This window comes from Myotis daubentonii, chromosome 2 (genome assembly GCF_963259705.1).
Source record: "Myotis daubentonii chromosome 2, mMyoDau2.1, whole genome shotgun sequence".
Taxonomy (NCBI): Eukaryota; Metazoa; Chordata; class Mammalia; order Chiroptera; family Vespertilionidae; genus Myotis; species Myotis daubentonii.
In genome coordinates this window covers 181,490,481-181,507,543 of record NC_081841.1, presented here as the reverse complement: position 1 = coordinate 181,507,543, position 17,063 = coordinate 181,490,481, and the positions used below count along the sequence as shown (strand labels likewise).

General features: G+C 42.2%; 1 protein-coding gene across 20 annotated transcripts in view; it reads left to right on the top strand.

Annotated features, from left to right (window-relative positions):
- Positions 1-17,063, top strand: part of DOCK9 (dedicator of cytokinesis 9) — a 257,697-nt gene that overhangs the window by 93,766 nt on the left and 146,868 nt on the right. For 6 of the 20 annotated variants that reach the window (XM_059685009.1, XM_059685000.1, XM_059685006.1 and 3 more), the window contains exon 1: positions 9,870-10,135. The exons of 12 other annotated variants lie outside the window; for them this stretch is intronic. In XM_059685009.1, coding sequence (XP_059540992.1) covers positions 10,010-10,135 — 126 coding nt within the window. In that variant the 5' untranslated portion in view covers positions 9,870-10,009. Of the gene's footprint in view, positions 1-9,868; positions 10,136-17,063 lie in introns of those variants that run through there. 2 more of the 20 variants (XM_059684992.1, XM_059685011.1) reach the window with 2 other exon arrangements.

The window sequence follows — 17,063 nt, the reverse complement described above, 5'->3', positions numbered from 1 at the left end:
GTATTTCATTAAGGTATTTATGTTGGTCACTGAGGTTTTCGGGCTCTCTGAAATTCTGTTCCTGAATTGAATGCCTCACTCACTTCCCTCCAATTCCAACCCTGGGGGATGCACTATGTGCACCAGCCACTTTGTGGACATTAATTATTAAAATTTCCCAAATAGTAGTAAATGGCTTTAAAACTTTAAAAAAATGTGTTTAGTTTAAAGCAATTTATGCTTATTAAGGAAAGTTTGAAAAATATAGATAAGTTGAAAGCAGGGAATAGAAAAGCCTACATTCCATATTTCAGACACAACCACTATTGATAATAACCGTTGGGTTTTATATTCTATTATCTTTCATTCTGATATTTTCAGGCCCTAGAAAACCCTCCAATATTCTTTGTGGCTTCCCTAAAGAGATATATGTTCAAAAGTGAGGGAACATTATATTTGAAATAAAACTTAAAATATTCTGATCTATTTAATTACCAGGTTTAAGATTAATTTTGGAACATAGCTCCAAAGCATAATAACTATATGAACTTAGGCTATGCTATTTAGTTCATAAGAACACGAGTTTCTAGAAACAAAATAATTATAGTGTTGTTATTATTTATTTTGTCTTAAGGGTTAAATTGATCTAAATGAAATGTGCAAGCATGTCAAATGCCTAGACATAGTAGGGACTTGGGAAGTGTTTCCCTTGCCCACCTCTGCCTTTCATTCTCTTCCCTTTCCTCTCCCCTTCTGTGTTGAAACTCCTCTATGACAGTTACAATAAAAACAATAAATAAATATTGATTTCTAGATTTAGGTCTTGGCAACGCGTAAATGGGGAATGCGCCTGGGGAGTTCCCAAATGCTGTATGTAACGTTGGAAGCCTTGTTTATTTTGTAATTATTTAACCTGCTATTTTTGAATCAGCGGAGGACTTTTAAGACCTGGCCCCTCTTTGTGCATGGGCCAGTGGAATGAATATTCATAGCCAGTTTTCAGAGGTTGATTAAACATCACCCTCTTTTAACCACATGTTTTCTGGAAGAGTTTTTCCCCTTGTTGGAGAGGGGAAAGTGAAGCCTATTGTGCCGCATGTGTAGTGCTTTAGAAACGTAACAGAAGTAACACTGGACTGTGCAACAACCCTTAGTAAAGGACCGAAGGTGGCTGCAGCTCCCCCATCGCTGTCACCACCACCATCATCATTGGTCTCTAAGTTACATGATGCATGTGTTTCGATTTGGCAGTGAAGAGAAAGGAAGCTTCGATGGCCTTCTTTGACACTCACCCTCACCACCTATCCTGTTTGGATCTCCAGCTCTGGCACCTTTATGGTAGCACTAGAGGCCCGGTGCATGAAAGTCATGCATTGCGGGGCGGGAGGGGGGGGGAAGGGGGCGGGGTTTCCTCAGCCCTGCCTCTGCCCTCTTACAGTTCAAGACCCCTTGCTCCTTACTGCCTGCCTGCTCGCTGCTCCTTAGTGCTGCTGCAGAGGCCGGAGAGGCTCCTGCCACCGCTGTTGTGCTCACCAGCCATGAGCCTGGCTTCTGGCTGAGCCACACTCCCCCTGTGGGAGCGCACTGAACACCAGGGGGCAGCTCCTGCAATGAGCGTTTGCCCCTGATGGTCAGTGTGCATCATAGCCATCGGTAGTTCTGCCAAAATGGTTGCTTAGGCTTTTATTATATAGAATCTATGAAGAAAGCCATTTAGCTTGGTTACACATTTTTATAGGCACTCAGAGAGAAAGTGTGACTTATCAGGATGTGTTGTCCAGGAATAACGTTTGAGTTCCCTCAACTCTCTGGCTTCTTTTTCTACTCCTTGGCAGCCTCTTGATTTCATATAGGAAATCAGTCACGATGAGCTGGGAAGAAGTGGAAGCCCTCATTTAGGCAGCAGGATGAGAGGGGACACATCATCTTTGCTGCTGACGAGTTCATCATATGGAAGGGACATAATCTACGGCTTTTTAAAAGAGGGAACTTCCCAGTTATTGTTAGGGGACCTGGTGTTATTGTAAATGAACATCATCTTTTAAATACAAGCTATATTAAGCCAGAGGTGCCAGGGGAGAGTCCACAACCCCCTTTGCAAAGTTTCCTGAGAGCAGACTTTCCCCTTGTAGCCTGGGGGTGGTTTCCTTTTCACAGAAGAAGGTGTCCTGAGGTTTCCTGCAGGCCTGTCCTCTCTCCTTCCCCATGTTAGGTAGCTGAAGGCCATGAACTCTGATACCTGGGAGCAGCCAGAGTCGTGAGACTTTTGCCAGCTTTGCCATCTCTGTCATCTATATATCTAGATGGCCCACTGGTATTACACTTTATAAACACTGATAAAACTCGCTTTAAATAACTTTAACATACACCAACAAAGATATTACAAAAGCTATAAAATTGGAGGGTATTTATTTGCATTTTTCATTAGGTTGCTTTAGGAGGTGGATATGAGAAGAAGAGGAAGAATAGAATTTGTCTTCCAGTTATAATTGAACGAGGCATTTTATTTAGAAAGAAACACTTTAGCACTTTATAAAAAGGTTGTGATCTTTTTTCTCACCAAGCATTTACTCTCTGGCCCTTAACTTCAACATTTGTCATGTAGTGAGGAAAGTTAGAAAACTCTGCTCCATGTGGACTCCCATGAGGCTTGGGGGTGCAATAAATCAAACCAAGATGAGGCAGTTTCATCATTCATTCTATAAGCAAATTTTTATAGATTGCCTACTGTGTACACAGTACATAGAGTGTGTGTGCAATTGTGTGCCAACACCTGCACACACACACACACACACCCACAGTGTTCAGAGCTATCAAGGGGAAATAAAACATGCTGGGATCCCTCCGGTTAAGGTTGAGCCTGTGTGGCAGGCCAGGCTTCGGTAACTCAGCCTGGGAGTTTTGTTTCCTCAGAAAAATCCCAGGCACATGATGCTTTCCTTGGCTTTGTAATTTTCCATCTCTAAAACAAATCATGGACACTGCTGGCTGACTTGTCATTATTGTGATGAAAATAAATGGACAGTTTACAGAAAAACTATTGGTGTCTGTAGTGTAAAAACTCTATATCCAAATTGAGGGGATCCTGACCCTTCAGTAAATTCACTCAAGAAATGCTTTTGGAGTGCCCATCCTGTGAGCAGAGCAGTGAACAAAATAGACAAAATCCCTGCCACTGTGGAGCTACTGCTCCTTCTTCTTCTTGTTCTTATCGTCCTCCTCCTCCTCCTCCTCCTCCTCCTCCTCCTCCTCCTCCTCTTCCTCCTCCTCCTCTTCCTCCTCCTCCTCCTCCTCCTCCTCCTCTTCCTCCTCCTCCTCCTCCTCCTCCTCCTCCTCCTCCTCCTCCTCTTCCTCCTCCTCCTCCTCCTCCTCCTCCTCCTCCTCCTCCTCCTCCTCCTCTTCCTCCTCCTCCTCCTCCTTCTCCTCCTCCTCCTCCTCCTCCTCCTCCTCCTCCTCCTCCTCCTCTTCCTCCTCCTCCTCCTCCTCCTCCTCCTCCTCCTCCTCCTCCTCCTCCTCTTCCTCCTCCTCCTCCTCCTCCTCCTCCTCCTCCTCCTCCTCCTCCTCCTCCTCCAAGTTGTGGTTAGATAGACATTAAACAAATAAGAAAAATAGGGTAGAGAATCCCAGATGGTGATAGAGGCTATAGAAAAAGAAGCAGGAAAGGGGCTGTCCCAGGAGGCAGTGGGCTGTCTTTACTGAGAAGCTCCTTGAACGAGGCTGCAGGCAGTGCTCCTGCTCACAGTGGGACACATCCATTATCCACTGGACCTTGGGAACGAACAGAATCTAGCTAGGATTGTAATGGTGGGCGTTCTAATTCCTGTTTTCCGGATGAGGGAGCTGGGGTCCCCAGAGTTGTGTGGTCGCTGTCTGGATCGCTGTCCTAAATTCACACAGCCAGTACCAGAGAGCCATCTCTAGTAGTGAGAGGCCTCTGCCCAGCGTGGTTTCTCCCCCGCTGTCCCAGCACTGTGGGGACAGGCCTCCCCCTTGACCCTTCTTTATCAATAGAACATCCTTTAGTTCTTTTCACCTGCCAGCCTCTCAGCTCTTCCCCACTCTGTCGGAAATGAGGATTTGACACATTTAGAACTATGTCTTTGTGTTTTTCTTTTGTGTGTATATGATTTGGAAATGTTTATCATTCCATTGAGGTGATTTATTTTCCCCCAAATGTCACCAAGAAGGGAAGTTTTGATAGTTCACATGTTAGGTATGCAGAGCTGGAAAGATCTTTCAGTCTAAGTCCTTCGTTTTACAGGACCCAGAGAGGTGGAACCTGGAGAGGTCAAGTGACTTATAACATCACACAGCTGTTGAGTGGCATAGTGTGGGCTAAAACGTCAGTGTGAGCTTTTCTGTACCATTAGCTAGTAATCCATTGTTTTCATTTTTTTCTGACTATAGAACTAATAAGTGCTTTTGAAGAAAACTGGGAAAACAAAACAGTTTATAGAAAAAAAAAATCACTACAGGCCCCACTGTAATAGTCTCACAAACCAGGTGTAATCAGAAGTCACTTTTTACAAGTCTTTGCTTGAGGATATGTTTATTGATTTTAGAGAGAGTGGAAGGGATGGGGGAGAGGGGGGGGGAGAGAGAGAGAGAGAGAGAGAGAGAGAGAGAGAGAGAGAGAGAGAGAAAAGAAAAGAAAAAAAAAGAAAAGAAAAAAAAGAAAAGAAAAGAAAAAAGAAAGAATAGAGAAAGAAACAGTGATCAGTTGACTCCCATATGTATCCTGACCTGGGATCAAACCAGCAACTTAGGTATACGCTCTGACTGGGAATTGAACCCACAGCCTTTTGGTGTACAGGTTGATGCTGTTGATGCTCTAACCAATGGGCCACACAGCCAGGGCTCTTTTGTTTGTTTGTTCGTCTTGTCTGTGTGTTTAATTGTGAGCATTTTCTCCATGTCGTTAAAAGTTTTCAGAACACATAATTTTTATTGGTTATATTATTTATCCTGTTTTGGAGTCATACTTTATTGGCCTTGGATTGTCTGCTGGGCATTGGGCTTCATGTAATGATCCATTTGCTGACCTGGCCATCCATCAACCAGCGAGGAGGCTGCGGGTGTTGACACTGCTGATAGCCATCTGATGCTTATTTATTTAACAGGGGCTTGGTGTTTAAATTCCTGTTATCTCTACTTGAATAGACTTAAACCTGCTAAAGTGAAGAGCTTTGTATCCTCCACCTTTGGGTGGTTCTCCAGCTTATCTCTCTGGACCTCAGTTCCCTTAGTCTGTGAGTAGCAGGTTTTCCTTTGGCCCTTCTCTAGGAACTAAGTAAATTCCAGAGGCCTCCCCTCAGAAAAAGCACAGGCACACAGAATTTTGAATGTAATCTGAAAGGATTCATGGGCCACTTTCCCCACAAGTTCAGCCTTGGATTCCCGGCTAAGAAACACTAGACTAGACAATAATGCGTATTCTGTTTCTTGTGATTATTGGATTAAATCTCTAATGACATAATGAGTTGAGCATCAGACTTTATCTTAGAATGTATTTTTATATTAATTCTTCTAAGAGGCCCTCAGGGTCTGATGTAGAGACCCTCTCTCCTCTCTCACCTCCACCTGCCCCCACATCTCTCCTCCATTCTTCGCTCATTGCCTCTAAACCTGTTCTGCTCTGTTTTGCTGCTTATTGTGCCTCCTATGTTCCATACATCTGTTTTTCTTAGAAGGGCAGGTCATTTTTCTGACACCTTTTCTTTTCTTTGGCCGGCAGGCTGACCAATAATAATACACTGTGGAAAATATTTACTCATTTGCTCCTTTTTGCAGTTTTTCTTAATAATTTTTACTTATTGTTTCAAAATTTTCCAGAATAAGAGAAAAGGAATGATTATTTTGGAATAGAGGCATATATGTGCATATATTTAATATTTATATGTATATATTTAAGGCTCTGTTCCAAAATATGTATATGTGTGCTATATATCTATATACTTTATGTATTTAAATACACTTTGTATGCACTCTAAAGGCTTATATTTGTATCTTAGAGCAAGTTATTCAGTATAATATTTTTTAGGTGGGAAAAAGGAACATTTTATTATTTATTTTTATTTATTTTTATTGATTTTTTACACAGAGGAAGGGAGAGGGACAGAGAGTTAGAAACATCGATGAGAGAGAAACATCGATCAGCTGCCTCCTGCACACCCCCAACTGGGGATGTGCCCGCAACCAAGATACATGCCCCTGACCGGAACCGAACCCGGGACCCTCCAGTCCGCAGGCCGACTCTCTATCCACTGAGCCAAATTGGTCAGGGCTGGAACATTTTAATTATTAGTAAATGGTCTGTTGGGTTTCAGTTTATGAACAGTTGAATGCTTTGGGCTATTAACAAATAAAAATGTTTGCATATTTTTACAACTACTAAATTTCATTTCAGGGTTAAAGATAACTCGTGACATAAAACTGACATAAGCATTAAGTTGAGCAAATATGTTTTGAGTGCTTGCAGTACCCAAGACACTGGAGACTCAAAGGTGGTGAAAATATAGTCCCTGCCCTTATGAATTTACAGTCTCACCATAGAGTGTGACATGTACAAACTTAATAAAAGGTAGATTGTGAAAAGCTCCAAAGCAGAGGTAAATAAAAGTTTAACAGAAGAGCTAATTAATTCTGGCTAGGAGGATCAAGGGAGTTGCATAGAGAAGGTGCTATCTAAACTGGTTCTTCAGGCATGCATAGGAGTCCTCTGGGTGAGAGGTCCTTCAGAATGTGATAGAACTTCATTGTACAGTGTGAAGGGGAAGATGGGGACTTTTAGAATCTAAAGTTTGCCTTCCTTATAGTAAGAAATTACCCTTAGAATAGGGGGATGAGAGCATGAGTGTGTGTGTGGGGGGGGGAGGATGGGGGTTAATTGGGAGGGATAAGGACACATTTGTAACACCTTAACTAACAAAGAATTAAAACAATAAAATAAAATAAATTACCCTTAGAAAATCCTCTAAATTTCCCATAATATTTTTGTGGTTTTGTGTACCTAATGGTCCTGTATAATAATTTGTATGCGTATTAAAATCTGAGAACTGAAACCCATGTACAGAAGCATTCCATCCTACCTCTGAAGTGTTCCCCCTTCCTCATGGGGTTTACTCCATTCTGTTTTAACAGTAAAACTCTATACCCTTAATACATGTTCATAGATGTGTTTGTTATTGTAAGAGTTAGACAAGTTAATGTGTGAAAGAGCTTGAGGTTGCTAGGTAGTAGGAGCTCAGTCGATGTTTGTGGGTTTGAATCCAGAGGTCTAGCATACACCTTGTTTTTTGAAATGGTGTAAAGGAAACCTTGGCCACCTATTTCCTGCCCTTCTAAGACGGCATTTCCTCTTGTGGCTGCTCTGACCAGATGTCATTCTTTTGTCCTCAGACACCGATCTCATAAACCCCCTAGAGAAACCACATCCTACTCTGAGGTTTAGGTCCTAGAGTTAACTGCTGTACCATGTAACTCTCCTTCCCCTTCAGATTTCTAAAGTGTTGGCCGGTCCTAGACGAGCAGAATATAACAAAGACCTTGTGTGGCCTGAGAAGTTAAGTAGCAGGAAGGCTCACAATAGCGTCTCCATTGCTCTAAGTTGTGAGAATTTTCTTCTTCCATAAGTTGGACCCATTTGAAGGTGCTAGACTAAATGTCTGTCTTGCTCTCAGAATTACTTTACTTTATCCAGGATTTAAGTGTAATGCTCTGAGATGATGGTGAGAAAGCTGTGTGAATTTGGCTGCTGCCATTTCCAATAAATACGTTGAGAACCTTGTCTCGTACATTAGTCAGTCCCTTTTTACGTAAATCTCTGTGTGAGAAACTTTTTTAAAAATTCACTTGCCTGACAGCCTTGTCTGTTTTCTTTTTTTGATGATATGAATTATGTTTGCCTTTCTGTCCTGGCTACCTGGAAGCTCAGAGGAAATTCAATATTTTCTCCTTGGTTACAAAAGATATATAAAAATTCACTGCTGAAATTTTGAAAAAAATAGAACAACTTCAAGAAGAGGCCTGGCTCACGGCATGAGCACAGGGATGTCAAGTAAACTGTTTGAAGGCAGTTGTCATAGTTGAGCAGCAAAGAGGGAAGAACAGTTGATTTTAAATTGCTGAAGCACTTTGTGTAAAGTGTTATAGCAACACTTTGGTGGAGTTGTTATTTTAGATCACACAGCTCCAGCCTTGAATTCAGGACTAAGGTAAATTTCTTCAGATTGCAATAACCACAGCAACAATAACAGTAGTTACCATTAAATGAACACTTACTATATACCAGACACTGTGCTATGCCATTTTCACCTTTTTACCTCTTCACTAAATTAACTCTGTGGAATTAAACCCAGATGCTGCCTTTATCATTAATTGATGATCAGTATCTTTTACATATTTATACTTCTTAGCAGTTGGAATAGAAAACTGGTTCAGCATGGTATCATGGGTTAAGTGTGTGTACACTGGGTCCATATGGCTACTGCTTGCTGTGTGACCTTCTGCACATATATAACATCTCTGTGCATCTGTATTCTCACCAATAAATGGCAATAACCACACCACTTACCTCATAGGGTTGTTATGAAGATTAAATAAGTTATTATCTAAATTATTATTGCTGGTGTTTGAGTGACAGAGATCCTGGTGGGAGGAAGAACAGGCAGGCATAGGGTGACATCTTTGCTCCCCCAGTGTCCCCCGTCCCGTTCCTCCCCCCCCCCCCCCCGACCCGCCAAGCCCTCCCAGCCAGTTACTTGGCCTGGAAAGTGGGAGATTTGTACCTATATTTTATATAGTAGTTTCTATGGCACCTGGTGCTGCTAAATGACACCCATTTCCATTGTTTCTTTACTACTACTGCTTGGTATCTTCTATAACCAGATCATCTCCGATTTCAAGAAAATAAGCTGAATAATAACTAACTGGGAGAAGCACTGCAGCAGCCCAGGAAGTGCAGATTAATATTTAATTCCATCTTACTGCCCATTTCCCATGAATTTTTAAATAAATCCCTTAACACTTCTGTTTTAGCTTTCCCCAAGAGACCATTTTAAAATGATTTAAAATTTACTCCACTGTTATTGTTAGGAAATACTAAAAATAGCAGCCTTTTTGGAAAAACACATTTTGGGTACGATCCCCATTGAACCATGGGGTGGTGACTCAGCTCCTTTCTTGTGCTTTGTGTAAATCTCTGTTAACTATGCTAATCTGTCACTTACGCTGTCCATTCATCTCGCCTTCTCAAGGAGCCCTGACACTGCTTGCAGGGAGAGACCCCTGCCTGTTGATGGACTTAAAATAACATTCTGATTAATAAGAACATTTACCACAATACATGGTTGCCCATGAAACTGTTTGATGACCTTGTTTTTCTTGCACAAAATAACACATAAATTAAGTTTAACGTGCAGGGATAAACTCTTTCTTTACACCTGCAGCCTTGAGGTGCAGGCTACGGAATCTCCTGCTGGTAGTTCTTACCAGCATTGATCATCAGCCAAGCATTTGGTGTTTAGCCATAACATAAAGGAAAGCATCCAAAACCTAAGAATTTTGGAACATCCAGACGACCTAGCTGTCTGTCCCTTCAGCTCCAGGAGCTTTAGATTTGAAGGAATTACGGAGGAGTCTAACTGTGAGTGGTTTTCTTTTAAACACTGCACTATATTGATTTGTGTCCATTTGGCTCACCCCGTGTGGAGCAGACACAATAAGGCCGGTCTTTATCAGAGAGGCAGTACACTGTGTATTGTACAGTTCAGGGTTTGTTTTCCTTTGGCCTGCGAGCGGGAACCTCCCATTTTTCCAGCAGTAGTAACACCCCTGGAGGCTGGCCCTCGCAGGCATGCCCTCCCACCCCAGCAGGCTCTACAGACCCAGCCCGAGGAGCTGACCACTGGTGCCTGGGAAGCCAGCTAGCTGCCTCTCCTGCCTTGGGCCACTGGCATGCTTGTGCCTTGCCCAGCTGGGCACTCACAGCTGTCCAAGTTGCAGACGTTCTGACTTGCATTTTCAGTCGAGAATGCAGGCTGATAAATACAGGACAAGTAGTAAAAGTGCCAAAAAGGAGATGGTGATCGAGTCTCCCCTGCAACACAAGGATGCAGCTCAGGGAGAAGTGGAAGCAGAGAGCCCGGGGCCAGTGCTGGTAAGGGGCTCACCCTCAGCAACCCTGCTGCCTTTCCCCACAGTGCTTGTGCTGTGTGCATGCTCCGTGCCGTCTGGCCCTCTGTGGGGTTGTAAAACTTGCTCTGCCTGTCTCCTGTGAACTCTCCTCTCCCTCTTTTCCTGTCGATTGTTTTCGGCTCCACTTTGATTTTCTTTGTGAGGAAAGATGTGTTGACATTTTGTGGGTGATGGTGGCTTCCAGGAGGCTTCTTTGTATAGAACAACCATGCATTGTTCAAAATTATGTCCCACTTAGCTGCAGGGCTGCCAAAGGTACACCCAGGGAGGCACTTTTTAATTCCTTCTGTAGGGTTGAAAAAGATGTCCTTTGTAAAATTAAAACATTTTTACATAATATACGTACGTTATTGTGAAAATGATGAAGATGACACTAGGCGGTTTTAAGGGACATAACTGTTGAAGTTACATGTGGTCTCACTCACTCATTTTAACAGGTTTGCCTTAAACAAAGTTAGAAATAATCTTTATTTTGAACCAATTGATAGAAAAGTTTCTGTTCTTAGCATTAGCTAAACTCATAGCAGTTTGCTAAATTCAAGTGCTTCGGTAGACTTTGTAAGGGAGGAATGTGAAAAATGGTTGTGTTGTTAGCATCAATGAGTAGGTTGTGCTTCTCTCTCGGAATTTCTTTAGTACAATAAAAGCACATATTTTTTTTAAGCAAACTGTAAAAAAAACCACCAACACGCACTGCAAAAGAGGACAATTGAGCCTTTCAAATGAGCTGCTAAAGGGATTATTAAACTAGTACTTAGTGATATTATAGAGTGATTTTTTAAAAAAACAGATGTCCGATTGCCATTATCATAAAGTGTTTGGTTAATTAACTTACTTTTCAACATTCTAATGTCCTTAAGAACCTGAGCTTAAACTTTCCTATGGTGGATTTGATTTGAATTAAACCGCTTCCCTCTGATGTGTGAGACTACCTTATATTGTATTGCCTTCAAAATTGTATTGCTAACTGAACTGAGAAAGTCCATCAAGGATGATGGGCCTTTTCACTGCAGGTTTTCGTCTGAGAGACTTAGGCTCCCACCCTGGTACATTGTTTAGAGATGTTATTCATTATCTTGGAATCCTTCCTGCTAGCATAATAGTTCATTTATTTACTGAGTCGTTTGACCGGCTTACTTGTTATATAGATTTAATCAGTTCCCCGCTGATGTGGCTTACGATTTCATGGAGGAAGCTGTGTGGTTTGGGTTTCCTTGTGAATCTTCTTAAAAATCTTTTGTCAGTGATTCTCAGAAGTGTAGAAATATGTGTCCAGATGATTAGATACACTATAGAAAGATGCTTTGTGGTTTATTTTTAATTCCACAAGTGACTATTAAAATTATTTCTCTTTCTAGTGCTTAAAAATTAAAATTAATAAAAAAAATTGGCCGCTCATATCCCAGTTATTTGTTTAGGTCAGATCTCACTCCAGGCATTTCCACGGGGAGTTTTTTCTCCCACTGCAATGGATAAGGCCGTGCTGGCTGCAGCTGCACCTGGGGGGAATGCTCACCAGGGCTCGGAAGCTTCTGGCAGTACGGAGAGCTCTGGCTCTGTGCACCTGCAGAGGGAGGTGTGAGGGAGAGGTGAAGGCAACAGTGATACAACAAGACACTTTTCCTTATCTGATAGTGTTTCTCTTCTTCCATGGGGTGAGCAAGATAAAAAGAGCTAACTAGTATCAGATAAGAGAAGCAACGATATTTAAGTAGTGCCTCTGCCCAGGGCCGATCCTACCTGTGATCATCGCTGCTCACAGCAAATGAGAATTCAACAAACTGCTTGGAGTACAACTTTTTTCCAAGATGGTTTTGAAAAAGTATGCCCGCACAGCCATGAGGTCTATTTCTTGTAGTGCTATTCGTTATTATGTCAGTAGCCCACATGTTCAGTGAAAATCCCAGGTCTATTACGTTTAAATGTAAATACCTTACTTTATTCCAGAGATAACATTTGAAATCAAGTTCTGCTGGTTTTAGTTATGTACACAATCAGTCCTTGCGGGGAAATATTGCATAGTTTAGAAAGCATAAAAGTAATTAATGCATATAATAATATAAATAGTGTAGAAAGATGGAAAAATAGAGTGCCCATTATTAATTATTTGGTGTATATACTTCCAGACTTTCTCCTGTGCATATAAAAGTATCGCTCTGTGTGTGTGTGTGTGTGTGTGTGTGTGTGTGTGTAAAAATGTGATAGTACTATAGATTTCTGCATTAATTTTCTCCTAGAACATATCAAGAACATCTATCTTTGTCACTATATGTAGATTTATGTCATTCTTTTTAATGGCTGTATATTATTCCAGTTTATAGCTGTACCATAATTCAGTGGTTATTCAACTTGCTTCCAATTCTTTACAATTATTGAAAGGTACAGTCATTGAAAAATGACCTTGTGGACTGTGAGTGACTAACAGTGAATGTACTAGTACTAGTAAAGCACTTATCAAGTCAGAAGTACTAATTCTATAAAACTTCTATCAGAAGTCTCCTCTGGGCATTCATTGGCAATGATGTTTCTTTCCCCTTGGTCAAGGTTAAGGTTGCCCTTAGCAGTGGCTGCTTGTTCTGTGCAAAGTAAAATCAGTGTTTATAAGAGAAGTATGTGTTTGGACATTATAAAGTTTCAGAGGCTGCAGTGTTCAACTTACGGGCACCTACGTAGGTCTTGTCCTCTCATTGTGATGGTAAGCCAGGGAGGAAGTGCATGGTGAAACTCCCCTGTTCCTATCCACCAGGCTCCCTGCCAGCCCCATTGAAAAATGCCTTTGTGGACTGTGAATGACTAACAGGGGAACAATCTGGGTATTCTCGATGTCTCCCAGTTAGCTACCCTGCTTACATTTGAATACCTATTTTTTTGCCCCCCAAAGTTTAAAGTAATTCCTGGAAATAATTTATTCTAATCGTCACTGCCCAACAATTTAGAGGAAAAGGGTGCGGCCTCAAAGAGTCAGAAGTGGCTGGGAATGTGTCATTTGTGTTGTCCTTTCATTGGGTTACTCTCACGACGCAGGTCAGGACTGCAGCACAGGTCTTAGGTGGGGGATTTTGAAGGTTGAAAGATGTGAAGATAGAAAATAGCTGAATTTTCATGTTAGAAACACTCATTAGGTAGTTTTTGGCAAGTTTCTTTTCAGAGACACCTTTTCTATTTATGTTATTCTTCTGGGATCTTCAAGTGTTAAAAACGGAACCTGAGTTCTTTCCTCCTTTGATGTCGGAATGAGCAGATGATTAGCTAACTGACTGGGTGAGAAGGCAGCATGTGAGCCAATGTAGAAAGGAGGAGGAGCCTGGCTTCTGGGTGAATTTAATAACCTCGCCAGCCTGGAGGGCTGTCTCAGAGGAGCTTCCACAGCTCGGGTCACTAGCCCGTGGCAGTGCCGAGCCACTCTTCCCAGGAGAGTCAAGTCAGTGCATTACCTGGGAAAACGTTCTCTCTCCCCAAGTTCTCTTTACTTTAGAAATAGCAGAAGAAGTGAATTGAGGCACAAGCCCTGAAGTATAAGCTTATGGGCCATGATCATGATATCCTGTAAGACTTCAGATATCTGTGGTTGAGTTAATTACGTTATACTTCTAACCCTCTCTGCCCACAGGTTTTCCTGCATCCCTATTGATGTCTTTAGAAATAATTAAGAATATTAACTACCTTGGTGATACTTAACCAGTAGTTTCGTTGTTTTTAAAATAGTGAGTGGTGGAGGAAGGAAGTTCCTGCAAGGTTTATGTAGTGACATAGTCCCAGGGGACACGGACATTTTACCTGTTTAGAGCCGCAAGCCTTCACCATGCTTTTTGGTTTTCTCCTTCCTTTGTTCATTCTTTTGTTCATTAGACCCATATTTCTAAGCACTGAGATTTGCCAGACTTACTGTATAGAGCAGTGATGGCAAACCTTTTGTTCTCGGCGTGTCAGCATTTTGAAAAGCCCTAACTTAACTCTGGTGCCGTGTCACATATAGAAATTTCTTTGTATTTGCAACCATAGTAAAACAAAGACATATTTTTGATATTTATTTTATATATTTAAATGCCATTTAACAAAGAAAAATCAACCAAAAAAATGAGTTCGTGTGTCACCTCTGAGACGCGTGTCATAGGTTCGCCATCACTGGCGTTTGGGAGGCAGGTCAGTGGGACCAACCCCCCTCATCTCCCCAAGCAGCAAGGTCTGGGTAAGGAGGAGCTTTGTTCCTCCGGCTTTTCACAGGGTGCTCATTAGGCACAAGTGAGTGTTACTCTCACCCATCCCCTCCCGGTAAGACAGACAACATTTAAATCATCATTGGCCCCAGCAAGGACACGTTCTCGATTTTTGAGCACCGAAAGCAGGCCTGGCCCAGCTTTTCCCAAGGCACAGGGCCCCCTGGCTGTTCATATGAACAGTTTGTGTGAATGAGCCCCCCAGAGTTGCACATAGACTTTGTGTAGTGGTCCGTGGAAGGACTCTTCAGAGATAGTGTCGGTGTGAATTTAATAACTTCGCCAGGATGGAAAACTGCCTCACAGAAGGGGATTCCGTAGCTCGGGTCACTACCCCAAGGCCGTGCTGAGCCACTGTTACATTCTGGGCTTCTTGCTTGTGCAGAACATGAAAATCCACTGAGCTCTGGCATGGTTCTTTGCTCATATCTGTCACCGATGTGGAAGTTACAGTAATGCCAATTGTTTTCTTTTTTTTTTTTTTTGGTGTAATAATACAATAGGAAAAAAATACACAGTGCCTTGCTCTGTGCCAGACACTGTTTTAAGCCGTTAAATGTGTAAAATGAGAAGCATGCAATAAATAATCTCTAAGATCTCTTCTGGGGCTAATGTCTCAGGGCTGTTAGCATTGATCCTGGAATAACCTATGATGGAGTCAGGTCAAGACCCTGGCAATTTTAGTTTTAGGTTCTAAGCTTAGTTTATCCAAAATTGTTTGGGTTTTGAGTTGTAGCAGCTGCAACACGGGATATTGGCTTTTCACCCAGTGTAAATGAATAACACTGGTGGAATGTGTCGACCAACCTGGAAATAAGTAAAAGTAGCAGCGGAATTTGGAGTTAGCAGGGAATACGACACAGGAGAGGCAAGAAGCCAACTTGAGCCTACAGATGACATAGGACTATGAGTATAATTTGAGGACCAAGAAGGCTTGGAAATTATAGTTCATTCTCAACTTTCCAGAATTTGAAATATCCCTGTAATGTGATATAGCTAGTCCTGCATTTCTCTAAGCATGACATTTTGACACTTTAGACGTTTTTAGTGCTTGATTTCCAGACAAGTGTGTGTGCCACTTACCTGCAGGTCTCTGAGGTCGTTGCCAGGTTCTTGGGGAGGAGCTGGCCTGTAGTTCTGTTTTGGAGTCTCCTTGCTATGGAGAGTTATCCCTACTGTGGAAGAAGTAGAAGTGAGTGGTGCAAAGGGGACCTGGGCCCTGTGTCTTTTAAACACCGTTTGACATTTCTAAGCCAAGATTGTGTTTCTATCAGATGGAGATAGGAGTAGTGTCTGCCCTCTAGACGCCTCATCTCCAAAGGTTATCTGGACTGCCCAGGTCAGCTTACCGGTGCATTCAGTCTTTTCTTACTCTGAGCCACACTCCAACGTGCTAGCACACCTGACTGTGTGTGTGTGTGTGTGTGTGTGTTGCAAAACACAGATAATGTTATTAACTTCCTGCTTAAATGCCTTCTCTGTACAGAGAGGGCAAAGCATGGGTGACCTACATGACCCTCAGCGGCTGGCCCTGAACTTACTTGCTGGCCTCATCTCCTGCAATTTCCAAAATTCTCCCTGTCCTCGGCCCTATATTTTTCCAGTGGAGATGCTTCCACACGTGGGCACCACCCCCTTTGCCTGGCATGTGCCTGCCCATTTCCTTTTACCCTTCAAGTCCTAGCTCACATGCCAGCTCCTCCAAGAAATCTTTTCATAGACCATGTGCTCCTGTGGCCGACCCATCATGGCATCACTGTCCTGGTGTGTTAATTATGCATCTCTGCCGTATTGCTGCTAAGGTTTATACTCTAGTCTCCCTCACTAGTACGGGGAGGGTATGCCTAGCAGGAGCCATGGATTTTGTTTTCAGTTACAGTTGATATTAAATATTATTTCATGTTAGTTTCAGGTATACAGCATCGTGGTTAGACATTTAAATAATTCTACAAGTGATACATCTGGTAAGTCTAGTGCCCACCTGGCACCATACGTAGTTATTACAGTCTTAATGACTATATTCCTTATGCTATGCTTTACATCCCTTTGTTTGTATTCCATCTCTGACATAAAGTCAAAACTACCTGCCGCCTCTCCCCTCCTCCCCCCCCCCCCCTTTTTTTTGCTTCTCCACATGATCCTGGTCACTCTTTGCAGAATGTATTGGCAAAAATGGGTTGCAGAAAGGTGCTTCCAGGAAAGACTAGATCTGGGGATAATTCTCCTTTATTCTTCCCTCTTCTACCTTCAAAGGTTTAGCCATTAATATCCAAATGTGTTGAATTGTAAAAAAAAAAAAAAAAAGGTTAAAAAAATAGATGCACCCTGAGGAGTCTGCTTGAGTATGCTGTATTGTGCCATCAAGTTCGAATGTGCTTCTGTTATTGTTGACCTAAATTAAAAATAACATTATATGTGTGTGCTTGGGTACAGAAGTGCAAACTTAAGGGGCCAAAGTCATAAGCTTTTCCTCTCTTCCTCTTAGCACCCCTTCTGTCATCAGTACCACCTCTTCCTTGTGAGCCACATCTGAAACCATAACATTGCCTGTAATGGTTGAAGTACACTTGGAAAAACCATTGTGTGGCCTTATTACCAGCATTCCAATACATTGATTCTATGTGGAAAAGTGTAAGGTTAGGTTTTCCTTCCAAAGACCACCATATCCTGGAA